The sequence below is a fragment of the Schistocerca gregaria genome, chromosome 5 (assembly GCF_023897955.1).
Source record: "Schistocerca gregaria isolate iqSchGreg1 chromosome 5, iqSchGreg1.2, whole genome shotgun sequence".
Lineage (NCBI taxonomy): Eukaryota > Metazoa > Arthropoda > Insecta > Orthoptera > Acrididae > Schistocerca > Schistocerca gregaria.
Genome location: NC_064924.1, coordinates 89,851,870 through 89,868,991, shown reverse-complemented (window position 1 = coordinate 89,868,991; position 17,122 = coordinate 89,851,870). Strand labels below are relative to the sequence as shown.

The following is a 17,122-nucleotide window of genomic DNA, read 5'->3' as shown; positions in this document are numbered from 1 at the left end:
AACCGTAACAGGGCATTCATCCAGGCCAAAGGGGCACAACATCAGAGTGATAAATGGTATCTTACGGTCACATTCTTTACAAATTTCTCTCAATTTTTGTAATCACTGAAATAACATCATGTCACATTATCCTTCTCAATCCGTAAAGTTTCGCTTCCTCTTCTATTTCTGGGTGCTTCACTGTTTTGGCAGGCAGTATCGAACCACTGGTTGGCAGAAATAAATTTATTGATCTGGAAGTGTCCATGGTCCTTGGCAATGCGTACACTTATGGAAGTCTGCACGCTTTTGTGGCCGTTGTCACTGGAGTTAGAATCTTCTGGGTTATTAGGCCGCGTGATGTTTCTTCTAAAATGCTCGACGTTTCGACCCCTCTGATAGGATCTGCCTCAGGATCTTCTGGTGTCCAGCAGTAGTGGACACCAGAAGATTCCGAGGAAGATCCCATCAGAGGGGTCGAAACGTCGATGATTTTAGAAGAAATATGACACGGCCTAATAACCCAGAAGATTTTAACTTCAGTGCGTACACTTCTTCCAGCGATCACCCCATTATTGGAAATCTGGTACACGTCTTTTGGAATGGTGATCAATTAGCTCGTTGTGTTTCAACGGTCTTGACTGAAATCGTTTCCCTTTCAGGAGCATTTTCAGCTTGGGAAATAGCCAAAAGTCACGAGGCGACGTGTCACAAGAGGGAGAAGGCTGACCAGCCACGGGAACGTTCTGTTCTGCGAGAAAAGTCTTAATCAGATGCACAGAATGGGCGGGTGAGTTGTCGTGATGAAGCTGCCACGATTTTTCTGCTCGCAGATCCGGTCGTTTGAGCAGCACGTCGCGAAGGTGATAGAGGACCTCCTGGTAGTGTTCCTTTGTGATGGGTCGGCTTTGTGCTACGTACTCATGATGCACCACCGCATTAAAGCCAAAGGATACAGAATCTTCACATATCTTTAATGCTGTTGTACCCTTCACGGTGTTGATATCGCTGTTCTGTTTGTACCGTCACTTTATAACTTACTGCAATCCGACGAGTGCTCACAATACGGACTCACTCAAAGACCGACTTCGACTCCCAGCGACTGACGCTTTCTGCTGCTGTGGGCAAAAAAGTACAATGGTGCATGAATGTCTCCCACCACATCTGCATCGAAGAAAGTCTCCCGCTGGTCATCGGTTTACGCTGGAAAGAACAGCTTTTTCCACACACTTTGCATATGCACTGACGGAAAAGAATCGCTGCACCGAGATGTAGTTGTGCGAAATAAACGAAAGTTGGTAGGTGTGTTTCTACATCTGAAGAGTCCGCCCCGATAGCTGTGTGATCAGCGTGACGGATTGCCGTCCTCCGGACCCAGGTTCGATTCCCGGATGTGTCGTAGATTTTCTTAGCTCAGGGACTGGGTGGTGTGTTGTCTTCATCATCATTTCATCCCCATCTGGCGCGCAGGTAGCCCAATGTGGGGATGAATGTAGTAAGACCTGCACCAAGGCGGCCGGACCTGCCCCGCAAGAGGCCTCCCGGCCAATAACGCCAAACGCTCATTTCAGTAACATCTGAAGAATTATGTGTATTGAAATTTCGTGCCAGTCGCATAGGAGTGTCACTAATTGCGCCACTATGCGCACACAAATCAGGTTTGATATAGATACGCTCTGCAACGCTCGTGAGCGTTAGTTACGTTTGAGAGTGGACGTGGTGAGTTGATGTTAGTCAGGGGATATTCTTGACAGAGTTTGAACGATGTTACGTGAAAGGGCTACGAGAAAAGGATCGTTACTTCTGAGATGTCGTTTGTGGAAACCCAGAATCTACTCTGTAGGAATCAACATGGATTCCGGAAACAGCGATCGTGTGAGACCCAACTCGCTTAATTTGTTCATGAGACCCAGAAATTATTAGATACAGGCTCCCAGGTAGGTGCTATTTTCGTAGACTTCCGGAAGGCGTTCGATACAGTTCCGCACTGTCGCCTGATAAACGAAGTAAGAGCCTAGAGAATATCAGACCGGCTGTGTGGCTGGATTGAAGAGTTTTTAGCAAACAGAACATAGCATGTTGTTATCAATGGAGAGACGTCTACAGACGTTAAAGTAACCTCTGGCGTGCCACAGGGGAGTGTTATGGGACCATTGCTTTTCACAATATATATAAATGACCTAGTAGATAGTGTCGGAAGTTCCATGCGGCTTTTCGCGGATGATGCTGTAGTATACAGAGAAGTTGCAGCATTAGAAAATTGTAGCGAAATGCAGGAAGATCTGCAGCGGATAGGCACTTGGTGCAGGGAGCGGCAACTGACCCTTAACATAGACAAATGTAATGTATTGCGAATACATAGAAAGAAGGATCCTTTATTGTATGATTATATGATAGCGGAACAAACACTGGTAGCAGTTACTTCTGTTAAATATCTGGGAGTATGCGTGCGGAACGATTTGAAATGGAATGATCATATAAAATTAATTGTTGGTAAGGCGGGTACCAGGTTGAGATTCATTGGGAGAGTCCTTAGAAAATGTAGTCCATCAACAAAGGAGGTGGCGTACAAAAGACTCGTTCGACCTATACTTGAGTATTGCTCATCAGTGTGGGATCCGTACCAGATCGGGTTGACGGAGGAGATAGAGAAGATCCAGAGAAGAGCGGCGCGTTTCGTCACAGGGATATTTGGTAACCGTGATAGCGTTACGGAGATGTTTAGCAAACCAAGTGGCAGACTCTGCAAGAGAGGCGGTCTGCATCGCGGTGTAGCTTGCTCGCCAGGTTTCGAGAGTGTGCGTTTCTGGATGAGATATCAAATATACTGCTTCCCCCTACTTATACCTCCCGTGGAGATCACGAATGTAAAATTAGAGATTCGAGCGCGCACGGAGGCTTTCAGACAGTCGTTCTTCCCGCGAACCATATGCGACTGGAACAGAAAAGGGAGGTAATGACAGTGGCACGTAAAGTGACCTCCGCCACACACCGTTGGGTGGCTTGCGGAGTATGAATGTAGATGTAGATGTAGATACTGCACAAAGACTCGGCAGGAATGTAGGCACTGTACATGATTGCTGGCAGCGGTGGCCACGAGAATGTACGGTGGCAAGAAGACATCTCTCCAGACGGCCAGGTCGCACTACCCGGAGGGAAGACCATCATGTTCGGCGTATGGCTCTGGCGCATCTCACTGCACCTGCAGCAACAACATGAGAAGCACTTGGCACCAAAGTGAGAAAACGAACCGTTACAAATTACAAATTAAAGCAACAAACTGAAATTTTGCAATGTTGCGTTTATTTTGCCACAGAACAGTATAAAATGGCTCTGAGCACTATGCGACTTAACTTCTGAGGTCATCAGTCGCCTGGAACTTAGAACTAATTAAACCTAACTAACCTAAGGATATCACACACATCCACGTCCGAGACAGGATTCGAACCTGCGACCGTAGCGGTCGCTCGGTTCCAGACTGTAGGGTCTAGAACCGCACGGCCACTCCGGCCGGCCAGAACAGTATAAACTGGTCATAGTAAAGTAGAAATAATGTATGGAATACAGAACGTAAACAACTGCAACGTGCATAACGGTAGACAAAAATGTTCTTCGTTTGTTCCAACTTAATGGATTTGCACACACATTCCAACAACTGGTTAATGTGCTCAGTATAGGGTGTGACCACCTCTGGCAGCAATACAAGCCTGTCAGCGAAGAGGCATGCTGTGAATAATATCGTCAGTCGCATGTTGATGTAATAACTCCCATTCTTGCTGTAGAGCTGCTCACAGTCTTGGAGAGCGGTTGGTCGATGCTTACTTGATGCAATCTGTCTCCCTACTGCATCCCAGACTTGTTCTATGGGATACAAATCTGGAGAGCGTGCAGGCCACCCCATGCGTGCAGTATCTTCTGTTTCCAAGAAAACGCCCACCACCCGTGCTATATAAGGTCGAGCATTGTTGTCCATCAGTACGAAGTCTGGGCCCACAACGTTTTTGTCGTGAAATAGTATTACATGTGTCCTCGAGATGCGAATCAATCGAGAACTACTCACCAGGTAGAGTCACAGGCCCTCTTCTGTTCCTGATTTATATAAATGATCTAGGTGATAATCTGAGCAGCACCCTTAGATTGTTTGCAGATGACGCTGTAATTTACCGCCCAGTAAAATCATCAGATGATCAATTCCAATTACAAAATGATCTAGAGAGAATTTCTGTATGGTACGGAAAGTGGCAATTAGCACTAAACAAAGAAAAGTGCGAGGTCATCCACATGGTTACTAAAAGAAATCCGATAATTTTGAGGTATACGATAAATCGCACAAAGCAAAGGGGTGTCATTTCGACTAAATACCTAGCAATTCAATTACGAGCAACTTAAATTGGAAAGACCACATAGGTAATATTGTGGAGAAGGCGAAACAAAGACTGCGCTTTGTTGGCAGAACACTTAGAAGATGCGACAAACCCACTAAAGAGACAGCCTGTCCATCCTCTGCTGGAATATTGCTGCGCGATATGGGATCCTTACCAGGTGGGATTGATGGAGGACATCGAAAAATTGCAAAGAAGGGCAGCTCGTTTCATGTTATCGCGCAGTAGTGGTGAGAGTGTCACTGATATGAAACGCGGTTTGGGGTGGCAGTGACTAAAACAAAGGCGGTTATCTTTGCGGCGAGATCTATTTACAAATTTCAAACTTTCTCTTCCGAATGCGAAAATATTTGGTTGACCCATACCTACGTACAGAGAAATGATCATAATAATAAAATAAGAGAAATAAGAGCTTCCACGGAAAGATTTAAGTGTTTCTTTTTTCCCACGCGCCATTAGAGAGTGGAATGGTACAGAAGTAGTATGTAAATGGTTCGATGAACCCTCTGTCAGGCACGTAAGTGTAAATTGAAGAGTAACCATGTAGATGTAGACCTCGCAACAACCGCAAATGAGGTCCAAAGATCTTGTCAGGAGACCTGACACCAGTTAAACCTTGACAGTTCACCCGTACAATTTCATGAAGAGGGGTTCGAGTGGTGAACATAACCCCCGCCCACACCATTAGGCATCCTCCTAGATACCCGTCTCTTTCCACAATGTTTTTGTCCTGAAATCTTGTTTCACGTGCCCTCGAGATGCGAATCAATCGAGAATCACTCTCCAGACTAAACCGGGACTCACCTATGAAAACAACATTGGACAATGTTGGACCTTCCAGGTGACATGTTGATGACTCCACTCTAGACGTTCCCTTCTGTGAAGACGCGTCAGAGATACACATACAGCAGATTTCCGACAATAAAGGCCACTCTGCTGAAATCTTCTGCACACCTTTTGCCTCGATACAATACGTCTGGTGAATGCTACGAGTTCACACGCCAGTTACTGTGCAGTACTAACGCGGTACTGTCGTACCCTTACAGGCAAATAATGGTCCCCTCTTCTGAAGTCACAAGTGGTCAGCCCTGCCCATGTCTCCGGGATACAGTTTCGGTCTCTACAAACTGTCGTCCATCCGACCAACAACAGCTCACATTAAGCCATCGGGCACATCAGTATACGGCTGTCCCGTTTCCTATCTTTATACGGCCCTTCGCCGCAAAGACTGTAACAGACATCTTCTCTGTGCTACACTGCACCGTCTTTGACTGTGTACAAAGTGTAACTAGGCTGTTTAGGTTTTTATGCTGGTAACGCCATGTAGCGCTCTATATGAAAATCACTGGCTCTGTTGTGTGCAGTCTGTGGCTAGTTTGCATTGTTGGAACATTCGCCATTGTAGTGTTGGGCATTTGGATGTAAACAGCACGTAGCGTTGCGCAGTTGGACGTGAGCCGCCAGCAGTGGTGGATGTGAGGAGAGATGGCGGAGTTTTGAGAGCGGATGACCTGGACGTGTGTCCATCAGAGACAGTAAATTTGTAAGACTGGATGTCATGAACTGATATATATATATATATATATATATATATATATATATATATATGAACACTATTAAGATCAATACATTGTTTGTTCTCTATCAAAATCTTTCATTTGCTAACTATGCCTATCAATAGTTAGTGCCTTCAGTAGTTAGAATATTTCATTTAGCTGGCAGTATTGGCGCTCGGTGTATTGCAGTAGTTCGAGTAACGAAACTTTTTGTGAGGTAAGTGATTCATGAAAGGTACAGGTTATTGTTAGTCAGGGCCATTCTTTTGTAGGGACTTTTGAAATTCAGATTGCGTTGCGCTAAAAATATTGTTTGTCTGTTCAGTGTTGACCAGAATAAGTAAAGAGAGATATGTCTGAGTACGTTCAGTTTTGCTCAGCTGCTTGAAAATTAAATAACGTAGAGGTTTATCAGCACAGTGATTCATAATTTTTTCTAAGGGGACGTTACAAAAGCGATTGTGGGTGTGTGGCTACCTCGTTTCGTAGGTGCACTGACGTCGCCGTTGACATGGCTGTCCGTTGACTGGAATGCTATCGTCCCTGCAGAACACACTAGTACAGACATCTGGTTGGCATATTGTACGATTATATCGTGAATTACACACAGGACGGGGAAACAGCGTTCTGTTACTTTACTTTTGGACACTAGTGGAGTTACTTCAAGGACAGCGCGAGCCAGACGCCTTGTAACGCTCTTTCCAGCGACCCTAAACTATCGCCATTTGCGACTTAAGTGGTGGAGTCAAGTGAGAGCTCGCTGGAGGGGAGAGTGGATATCTGTTGATGAAAGCTGGTTGTGCCTCGGTGCATGTGATGGTCGTGTGTTGGTTAGGGAGAGGCGAGTTGAGGACCTGCAGCTAATCTTTCTGCGCGCTGGGCACACTGGACGTACACCTAGAATTGTGGTCTGGGGTGCGATTTCGTATGACAGCAGGAGCACTCTCGTGCTTATCCCACGTGCATCAGTGAGCAGCATTCCACGGGCAGTTTTCCAACAGGAAAGCACTCATCCACATACCGCTGTTGTAAACCAATATGCCCTACAGACTGTTCACATGTCGTCTTGACCTCCTCGATCAGCAGATCTGTCTTCAATCTCGCATATATGGGACATCAACGGATGACAACTTCAGCGTCATTTACAAACAGCATTAAGTGTTCCCCTATTGGCCGACCACGTGCAACAGGTACGCAATTCCATCCCACACACTGGCATCCAACACCTGTACTACACAATGCATGCACGTTTGCATGGTTGCATTCGACATTCTAGCGGTTGAACCGATTAGTAATGTACCAGCATTTCACATTTGCAATGGCTTATCTCACGGTTACATTAACCTGTATTTTTCCATGTTAATCACTTAAATATGTTACCTACACTCATCCTCATAAATTAAGGATAATTGCAGAATGTGGTGCCACACAACGTGGCACTACACAAAACTGGCGCTAATAGTATAGGCACATAGGGAACACACATGACTCAGATCTGTAAGTACACGGCATTGGTGATAAGTTCAGAAAATCGTCCCGAAACACATGTGCTACAAAACGCCACTGTTTGCTGAGCATGTACCCCGACATCAATATGGGATATGATCCCCATGCACACATACACATTCCTCACAACGGGGTGGCATACTCTGGATCAGGTGGTCGAGCAGCTGTTGGGGTATAACCTCCCATTCTTGCATGAGTGCCTGTCGGAGCACCTGAAGTGTCCTAGGGGTTTGAAGACGTGTAGCGATACGTCGACCGAGAGCATCCCAGACCTGCTCGATGGTGTCTAGGTCTGGAGAAGAGGCAGGCCACTCTATTCGCCTGATATCTTCTGTTTCAAGGCACTCCTCCACGATGGCAGCTCGGTGGAGCCGTGTGTTATGATCCATCAGGTGGAAGGTGGGACGCACTGCACCCTTGAAAAGGCGGACATACTGGTGCAAAATGACGTCCCGATACACCTGACCTGTTACAGTTCCTCTGTCAAAGACACGCAGGGACATTAAGGGGTTGGTATCTGATTACTGGTTCACGCCAGGTGAAACCACGACGAGAATCACTGTTCAGACTATACCTGGACTCATCCGTGAACATAATCTGGGACCACTGTTCCAATGACCATGTACTGTGTTCTTGACACCAGGCTTTACGGGCTCTTCTGTGACCAGGGGTCAGTGGAATGCATCTTGTAGGTCTCCAGGCAAATAAACCATGTCTGTTCAGTCGTCTGTAGACTGTATGTCTGGAGACAACTGTTCAGTGGCTGCGGTAAGGTCCAGAGAAAGGCTATCTGCAGTAATCCGTGGCCGTCTGCGGGCACCGATGGTGAGATATCGGTCTTTTTGTGTTGTTGTACACTGTGGACGTCCCGTACTGTAGCGCCTGGACACATTTCCTGTCTTATGGAATCGTTGCCATAATCTTGAGATCACACTTTGTGGCATACAGAGGGCCCGTACTACGACCTGCTGTGTTTAACCAGCCTCCAGTCGCCCTAGCATTCTACCCCTCATAACGTCATTTTCAACACACAGTCATCATTAGCACGTCTGAAAACGTCTGCACACTTACTCGCTGCACCGTACTCTGACATGTACCAACACACCTCTGCTTATGTGGACTGCTGCCAGTGCCACCATGCGACGACCGCAGGTCAAATGCTCCACATGGCCATACCCCGACGTGATTTAAACCCGCAAATCGCCCACCAGAGCATTGTTTCGCCATGTATCAGCATTATCCTTAATTTATGAGTATGAGTGTAGAAAAATGTATTCCCGAAATTTCATTAGTGAGCATTAAGTATTTTTTAGTGTTTAGGTTTTTTCCGTCAGTATGTAAGAAATTCAAGGCTCTTTGAAGAGTAATTGGATTCGTTCACTTCTTATCCCGATTTATCTTTCTAAATGTACTGCACTGAAACTGTCTACACACAACACTGCAAGTTTCGACGACATGCGCTGTGTTCCTTGTGTTGAAACAAACTTGTTCGATTCAGTCACGGCACTTTGGTCGATAACAGCAGTGCCCACATTAGTCTTCGCCTTCGAGCTTGTGTCCAGTGCTGCTTGACCCTGTCTCGGGTTTGTATTCCCTGCTGTGATAGTTACACATTTTCAATCACCCACTGAGGTATGAGTAGGGTTACTGATGAAAATGGCCGATATTGACATACTGTATAAGTTCGCCGAACATACTTGTAGAGCGTCACAGCGACTCAATGCTGAGCAATGGCAACCATATTGCCATACTTCCGCATCTGTACATAGGTGCATACGAGAAACCAGGTCCTGTCGTTTTGGGTTGTACATTTTAATGAATGGGTATTACATTTTTTTCAATGTTGTGCTACTATTTTCACAGAAACAAACGCCACTGGGATAACAAAGAGAGTAAATCGCAAGTACGTTTGAAGGGTGTATGTGTCTATAATTTTAGAGCTATTTTTTTTTTTTTGTTTTTGGATGTCTTAAAACGCGCATGTAGTATTCGTATCTGATAGTTACGTGCATGCAGCGTCGTACGAGACACCGCGCTGCCCGGAAACTAGTTAGGTCATCTTTGCTCTGCAAAGACGAGCAGTTGTTAAATGTTGATCGTGCGCGGGTGATTACTGTTGATTGTGAGGAGAGGAGATAAGGTGTTGTGACGGGGTGGCGTGGTCCTGAGTTTGTATCGGAAGACGAAAATCATGGGGAGCCTTGACAATTATTTTATTGATCTGATGGAAGATATTACTATTACAAAAGGAATATCATTAAGCATTGAATTAGAGGGAATTACTAAGGTAGATACTATCTTGAGAAGGTTGACATTTAAGTTAACGAATGAATATATCTCACTTTATTGCGGCAGCATTTAGTTAGGCGTTATTAGTTCAGTCGCTCTGATGAGCGCCCCAAAAACCAAACATCATCTCACCTGGAGGGAAGTTCTTGGGCTTCATGTTGATCCATCGGTGCAGCACCCAGCACACGACAGCGACGGCGAACAGCACAAGCAGCAGCATCTGCAAAGAAGGGGAACTGTCAATCAATTGGCCCTTCATCCTTAATTCCTTAGCTTTGGTAAGTGAACATTTTGGCACGCCAGTTTAAGAATGTGTATGCTTGTCTAGGGCTCCGAATGTTATATGTTCCGGTTGAGGCGGATACCAGCCAGGAAACTTGCAATCCCCAAATATTCAAAACTAAAATAAAAACCAGAATCTGATAAGCCACTCAGGATCTCAAATCAAACACCTTTCAGCCGTCTAGCTTCCAAACTTATTTTATTTGGCTTCCAGTTTCGGCGATTTACTACGCCATCTTCAGGCCCCTGACCGACCTTAGGAAGATTCCACCTCGGTTCTGGTCAAAACAGGGGCCAGCAATACCGATATTAGTATACTTCTGCTTGTTATAGCGATCTTTTCAACCATTATCTGCCGACTGAAGATGGCGTAGTAAATCGCCGAAACTGGCAGCCAAATAAAATACGTTTCGAAACCAGACAGCTGAAAGGTGTTTGATTTCACATCCTGTATCGAACAGCCGAGTCCCGCAGCCATCTCTGGGAAGACGGACATACAGAGACTTGACGAGCCACTTGTTCTACAGTTAGAATATGAGGACTCGCAGGTGTAAAATTTAGTTTAACGCTGGTCTTTCCACTCTGGAGACGCCGACCTCCATAGCTGAGTGATCAGCGTGTATGACACGTGGAGGACCCGGGTCCAAGAATCTTATGGCAATCAAATATCCTCGCGGGTATTGGTTACAAGTTGGGAGAAATATACAGGCAAAGATTTTACTCAGTTCTTCCTTCGAAACATGAAATCAAACTGAACCATTCAGCTTTATACAAAGTTCGTAGTCTTGAAGCGAATATGACACACATACACTGCTGGAAAAAATAGTACTCCTCGAAAGAGGCGGTCGACTTTTATCGGATGACGGCATATGCCACCTGGGGCATATTAGATGTACTGATAGTGGTTTCAACGCCGTCCACAATCAGATAGCATAGTGGCTTAGCCACAAGTGCGCCATCTCTGTCTATCCTTTCATAGAAAATGCTCACAGCCAGAAGGTTCAGTGTACCCCATCCCATGGTCGAACACCGGACCCTACCTAAGCGTCACTCTGGACCGGCGCCTGACGTGGAAGGCGCACACCAGGGAAGTAAGGAGCAAAGCGCTTGGCAGATTGCGCTTGTTGTACCCCTTACTCAACCCAGCGACGAACTTGCCCCCACACTGCGCCACAACTCTGTACCTGACACTAATCAGGCCACTGTTAGAGTACGCTGTTGTGGTGTGGGGCAACGACGCCGACTCGTCCATCGCCCAGCTGCAGATGGTCCAGAATAAGGCGCTTAGGTTAGCGCTTCACCTGCCACGAGACTTCAGCACCGGAGAACCCCACAAGAAGGAGTACCGCTGCTAAAACACCGATTCCGGCAGGCGGCACATCGTTTTTGTGCGGCCGCCCGGATGTCGGAGAACGACGTAGTTCGCAACAAAGTGCACTGTTGCCCGACCGCAAGGTGGCCAGACCTTTTGCAGGAGTGAAGGCACGCCGCAACATGAGCCAGAAGAACTAATAGAAGCAACGCAACCGTGAGGACGATTCAGACGGGAAGGCAACTTCCAACACCCCCAGGAATAAGTAGAAAAGGCGTGATCCGCTCATCCTACAACTCATTGGAGTACGAAGCTCCGTGAATTTGAGTAGCGTATGTTCAGTGTAATGCAAACGTGTGAAGCAAGCAGGCAACCATGCCACAGAGACGCACTCGTGCTTCCTGTAGCCAACTTAACAGATTTGAAAAGGGTCAAATTGTGGCCTTCCGAGAGGCGGGATGGTGCTTTCGTAGAATACCCATACAAGTTGGACGTGCTGCGTCAGTTGTGCAACGATGCTGGTATCAGCGGTCACGTGAACATTCTAACACCCGTGGACGAGGTTCTGGATGTCCACGCAAAACAGAAACCCGTCAAGATCGTGCTACTGTAAGAGCAGCAGTGGCAGATCGTACAGCACAGTAAAGAGGGCTCGTGAGTTCCGACGTGTCAACACGAACTGTTGCGAACTGGTTGTTAGTAGTGGAACTACGGGCACACATATCTCCAACCTGTTTTCCATTCACGACACATCATCGATGTGCACGGGTCGACTGTCGTCGGAAGGTCAGTTGGAAGATGGAGTGGCGCGTCGTTATCTTCAGTGAAGAAAGCGGATTCTGCCTGCACGCAAGTGATGGTTGTTTGCGGGTCCGATGCAGACCCGGTGAGCGCTTTCTGGCAGAGTGCATTCGAGCAAAACGCACTGTTCGCACCCCAGGCCTTATGGTCGGGATCCGATGAACTAAAACTCTCGTATACTTTTAGTGTTCCTGAAAGGAACGCCACCCAGCGCTCGAGACGTGCAGAGTGTTGTTGGAGCCGTTCTTGCCACAAGGTGGTATGCCTTTCCAACATGATAATGCTCGCCCATGAAACTCAACATGCTCTGCAAAGCGTGCAGCAACTTCCCTGGCCAGCACGATCTCCCGTCTTGGGTCCAATCGAGCACTTGTGGGACATGATGTGATGAGAAGTGAGTCGGGCGACTCGGCAACCAACAGCTCCAGAGCTAAGTGAAAAAGTCGCGCAGGCGTGGCACGACGTACCCTAGGACAGTATTCGACTGGATGCCAGAGTCAGCGCCTCCACTGCCACCTGTTGGGGCTGCACCACGCACTGGTATGGGTGTTTCAGTCAGGGTCGATACCTGGTACCATAGAACCGCTTATGTTATCGATCTGTGAATATCTGTAAATATAATGATTTTAGGTACTCCACAACTGTTGCAACAATAAATCTTGAGTGAACTGGAAACCTCTAGATGGATGTACTAATATTATTTCCGGCAGTGTATTTCTTCCAAAAAAAATTATTAAAATTTGCAATTGAGTGAGGGAAGAACTGTACATTCTGACGAGAACCTTCAAAAATGCGATAAATGTGGTGTCACCGCGAGACACCACACTTGCTAGGTGGTAGCCTTTAACTCGGCCGCGGTCCGTTAGTATACGTCGGTCCCGCGTGTCGCCACTGTCAGTGATTGCAGACCGAGCGCCGCCACACGGCAGGTCTAGAGAGACTCCCTAGCACTCGCCCCAGTTGTACAGCCGACTTTGCTAGCGATGGATCACTGTCTACACACGCTCTCATTTGCAGAGACGACAGTTTAGTATAGCCTTCAGCTACGTCATTTGCTACGACCTAGCAAGACGCCATATTCAGTTACTATTCTGAACAGGTAATATTGTGAATCGTGTACCGTCAAGAGCGACGTTCATCATTAATGGATTAAAGTTAAGTCTCAAACTAATTACGTCTGCTTTCTGAATTCTAATTCCTTCTCATGTTCCAGACCTTATGTCAGTAGAGTTCTTCCCTCCTCACGCCATACTGCGTGAGCTAAAACGCGTGCATTTCGGCCTTCTCTCGTAACACGGCGTTGGCTCTTCTGCCAACACAACAATAAACGTCGACCATGTTTTTAGACCAGATTTGAATTTTTCCCTGACGCTAAACAAAAGGCATTTGCCTGGCTTGACTTCATTTCTTGCCAAACTCAAAGCCACTGATAAAAGCCACTGGTATACATAAATTTATCTACTGCTTGCCACTGCAACACTGGAAGCTTAAATCTCATCTAGAAAGCAAATATTGATCGTCAGCAGACAATTATTTGCATGTATTTGTAATCTTCGAGACGGATTAAGAAGCTTAACTGACGATGAAGACTACGAATTAGTCTCTGATACAATCACTTAATGGAACAAGGTATTTGGGACACTCATGTTAAGTTATAAACAAAATAGACTTAAAGTGCGGGTTTGAGACCACATATGATAATTCAACAAACAACTGTTTGGTGTAACTTCATAGCATAAATAACATACATATCACACCTTCGATTCCTTGTTTAATGTAAAAAATTTGAAGGATATACCGATGATTGTTAAGCTATGCATCAACACTGTAAAACCTTGCAGTTTATTGTATTAGGTTGGTGCATACGTTCATAGCGTTTGCCCATAAGTTTAATAGACAGAACAGACACACAGTACAGGGAAGCTGTACAGTTGTTTTAGTAATGCCAAAACAGAGCGATTTATCTGGTGTCCAAAAGTGCGTGACCATTGGCTTTGGGGCCAAGGGTGGAAGCATTTCTGAAACGGCTAAGTTTGTAAACAGTTTATGTGCCACCGCGGTTAAATTTTACGTGGTGCATGACAAAATCCAAAACTGGCGCTGAAGCAATTGTACTGCACCATGAACCACAGTTGGTAGGGGTAAGTGATAGGCATCCCTGAGGTTGCGAAGGAACTGCATGGGTTGAAAATAAATAAATCGCCAGGTCCTGATGGGATTCCAATTCGGTTTTACAGAGAGTACCCTACTGCACTGGCTCCTTACTTAGCTTGCATTTATCGCGAATCTCTTGCCCAACGTAAAGTCCCGAGTGAGTGGAAAAAAAGCGCAAGTGACGCCTGTATATAAGGTGCGTAGAAGGACGGATCCTCAAAATTATCCTTAACATCGGTTTGTTGCAGCATTCTCGAACATATTCTCAGTTCGAATATAATGAATTTCCTTGAGACAGCGAGGTTGCTGTCCATGCATCAGCGCGGCTTTAGAAAGCATCGCTCCTGCGAAACGCAACTCGCCCTTTTTTGACATGATATCTTGCGAACCGTGGATGAAGGGTATCAGACGGATGCCATATTCCTTGACTTCCGGAAAGCGTTTGACTCGGTGCCCCACTGCAGACTTCTAACTAAGGTACGAGCATATGGGATTGGTTTCCAGATATGTGAGTGGCTCGAAGACTTCTTAAGTAATAGAACCCAGTACGGTGTCCTCGATGGTGAGTGTTCATCGGAGGTGAGGGAATCATCTGGAGTGCCCAGGGAAGTCAGGTAGGTCCGCTGTTGTTTTCTATCTACATAAATGATCTTTTGGATAGGGTGGACAGCAATGTGCGGCTGTTTGCTGATGATGCTGTGGTGTACGGGAAGGTGTCGTTGTTGAGTGACTGTAGGAGGCTTCAAGATGACTTGGACAGAATATGTGATTGGTGTAAAGAATGGCAGCTAATTTTAAATATAGATAAATGTAAATTAATGCAGATGAATAGGAAAAATAATCCGGTAATGTTTGAATACTCCATTAGTGGTGCAGCGCTTGACACAGTCACGTCGATTAAATATTTGGGCGTAACATTGCAGAGCGATATGAAGTGGGACAAGCATGCAATGGCAGTTGTGGGAAAGGCGGATAGTCGTCTTCGGTTCATTGGTAGAACATTGGGAAGATGTCGTTGATCTGTAAAGCAGACCACTTATAAAACACTAATACGACCTATTCTTGAGTACTGCTCGAGCGTTTGGGATCCCTATCAGGTCGGATTGATGGAGGACATAGAAGCAATTCAGAGGCGGGCTGCTAGATTTGTTACTGGTAGGTTTGATAATCACGAAAGTGCTACGGAAATGCTTCAGAAACTCGGGTGGGAGTCTCTAGAGGAATGGAAGCGTCGTTTTCGTGAATCACTACTGAGGAAATTTAGAGAACCAGCATTTGAGACTGACTGCAGTACAATTATACTGCCGCCAACTTACATTTCGCGGAAAGGCCACAGAGATAAGAGAGATTAGGGCTCGTACAGGGACATATAGGCAGTCATTACTCCCTCGGTCTGTTTGGGAGTGGAACAGGGAGAGAAGATGCTACTTGCAGTACGAGGTACCCTCCGCCACGCATGGTATGGTGGATTGCGGAGTATGTATGTAGATGTAGATGCAAAAGTGATGGCTGCAATGTGTATGGGCGAACAGACAAAAAACTGATCGGCCAGACGAACCAAGTCTCCTCAACACCCGTTCAGCGAACATTGCCGAGCATGCGGTTCTGCAGTAGGCGCCTGGTTCATGCACTGCTGACTGCTGTTCACCGGCCACAAGGCCTGGAATTTGCACGCCAATACTGCAACTCGACGTCCACTGGTTGGCGACAGGTGACCTTTTCAGATGAATCACGTTAGCATGTATGCCCTTGCAACAAAGTCGAATGGGTCAAACCCGGAGGGGAGAGCATCATGGTGTGGCAAGTGTTTTCATGGCATTCCCTGGGTATTATCGTCATTCTGGGAGACACGATGAAGCGACACATCTATGTTTGGGGTCCATGTTCACCCCTACTTGCAATTTCTTTCTTTTTTTTTTTTTCGTCGCCACGTTGGCATCTACCAGCAGGACTATACAACTTTTTAAACAGATCGCAGTGGTTCGTAGAGCACCAGCAAACACCTCAGGTTTGTACACAATCAAGGATCTCTAGAACCACATCAGTAGGGCTGTTCGCGCCATGGGTCCTCAACCGAGAACCCTGCGACCCAGCGCAGTTGGCAACGACACCAGAATCGGTATAGCTCCGCATTCAGGGTCGATACCTTCCAAAACCTCAGTGACTCTATTCCTGCACGTGCGAGCTCTAAACAGTGGTTCAAATGTTCAAATGTGCGTGGAATCTTATGGAACTTAACTGCTAAGGTCATCAGTCCCTAAGCTTACACACTACTTAACCTAAATTATACTAAGGAGTGTGGTGGAGGGTACCTTGAGTACCTCTATCTGTTCTCCCTTCTATGCCAGTCTCGTATTGTTCGTCGAAAGAAGGATTGTCGGTATGCTTCTGTGTGGGCTCTAATCTCTCTGATTTTATCCTCATGGTCTCTTCGCGAGATATACGTAGGAGGGAGCAATATACTGCTTGACTCCTCGGTGAAGGTAAGTTCTCGAAACTTCAACAAAAGGCGGACCGAGATACTGAGCGTCTCTCCTGCAGTCTTCCACTGGAGTTTATGTATCATCTCCGTAACGATTATTACTAAATGATCCTGTAGCGAAGCGCGCTGCTCTCCGTTGAATCTTCTCTATCTCTTCTATCAACCATATCTGGTACGGATCCCACACTGCTGAGTAGTATTGAAGCAGTTGGCGAACAAGCGTACTGTAACCTACTTCCTTTGTTTTCGGATTGCATTTCCTTAGGATTCTTCCAATGAATCACAGTCTGGCATCTGCTTTACCGACGATCAACTTTGTATGATCATTCCATTTTACTCCCAGATAATTTATGTAATTAACTGCTTCCAGTTTCTGACC

General features: G+C 46.2%; 1 protein-coding gene across 1 annotated transcript in view; it reads right to left on the bottom strand.

The window, feature by feature from the left end:
- LOC126272980 (methyl farnesoate epoxidase-like) overlaps positions 1-17,122 on the bottom strand; it is a 176,146-nt gene that overhangs the window by 102,153 nt on the left and 56,871 nt on the right. The window contains exon 2 of the mRNA XM_049976324.1: positions 9,845-9,932. Coding sequence (XP_049832281.1) covers positions 9,845-9,932 — 88 coding nt within the window. The remainder of the gene's footprint in view (positions 1-9,844; positions 9,933-17,122) is intronic.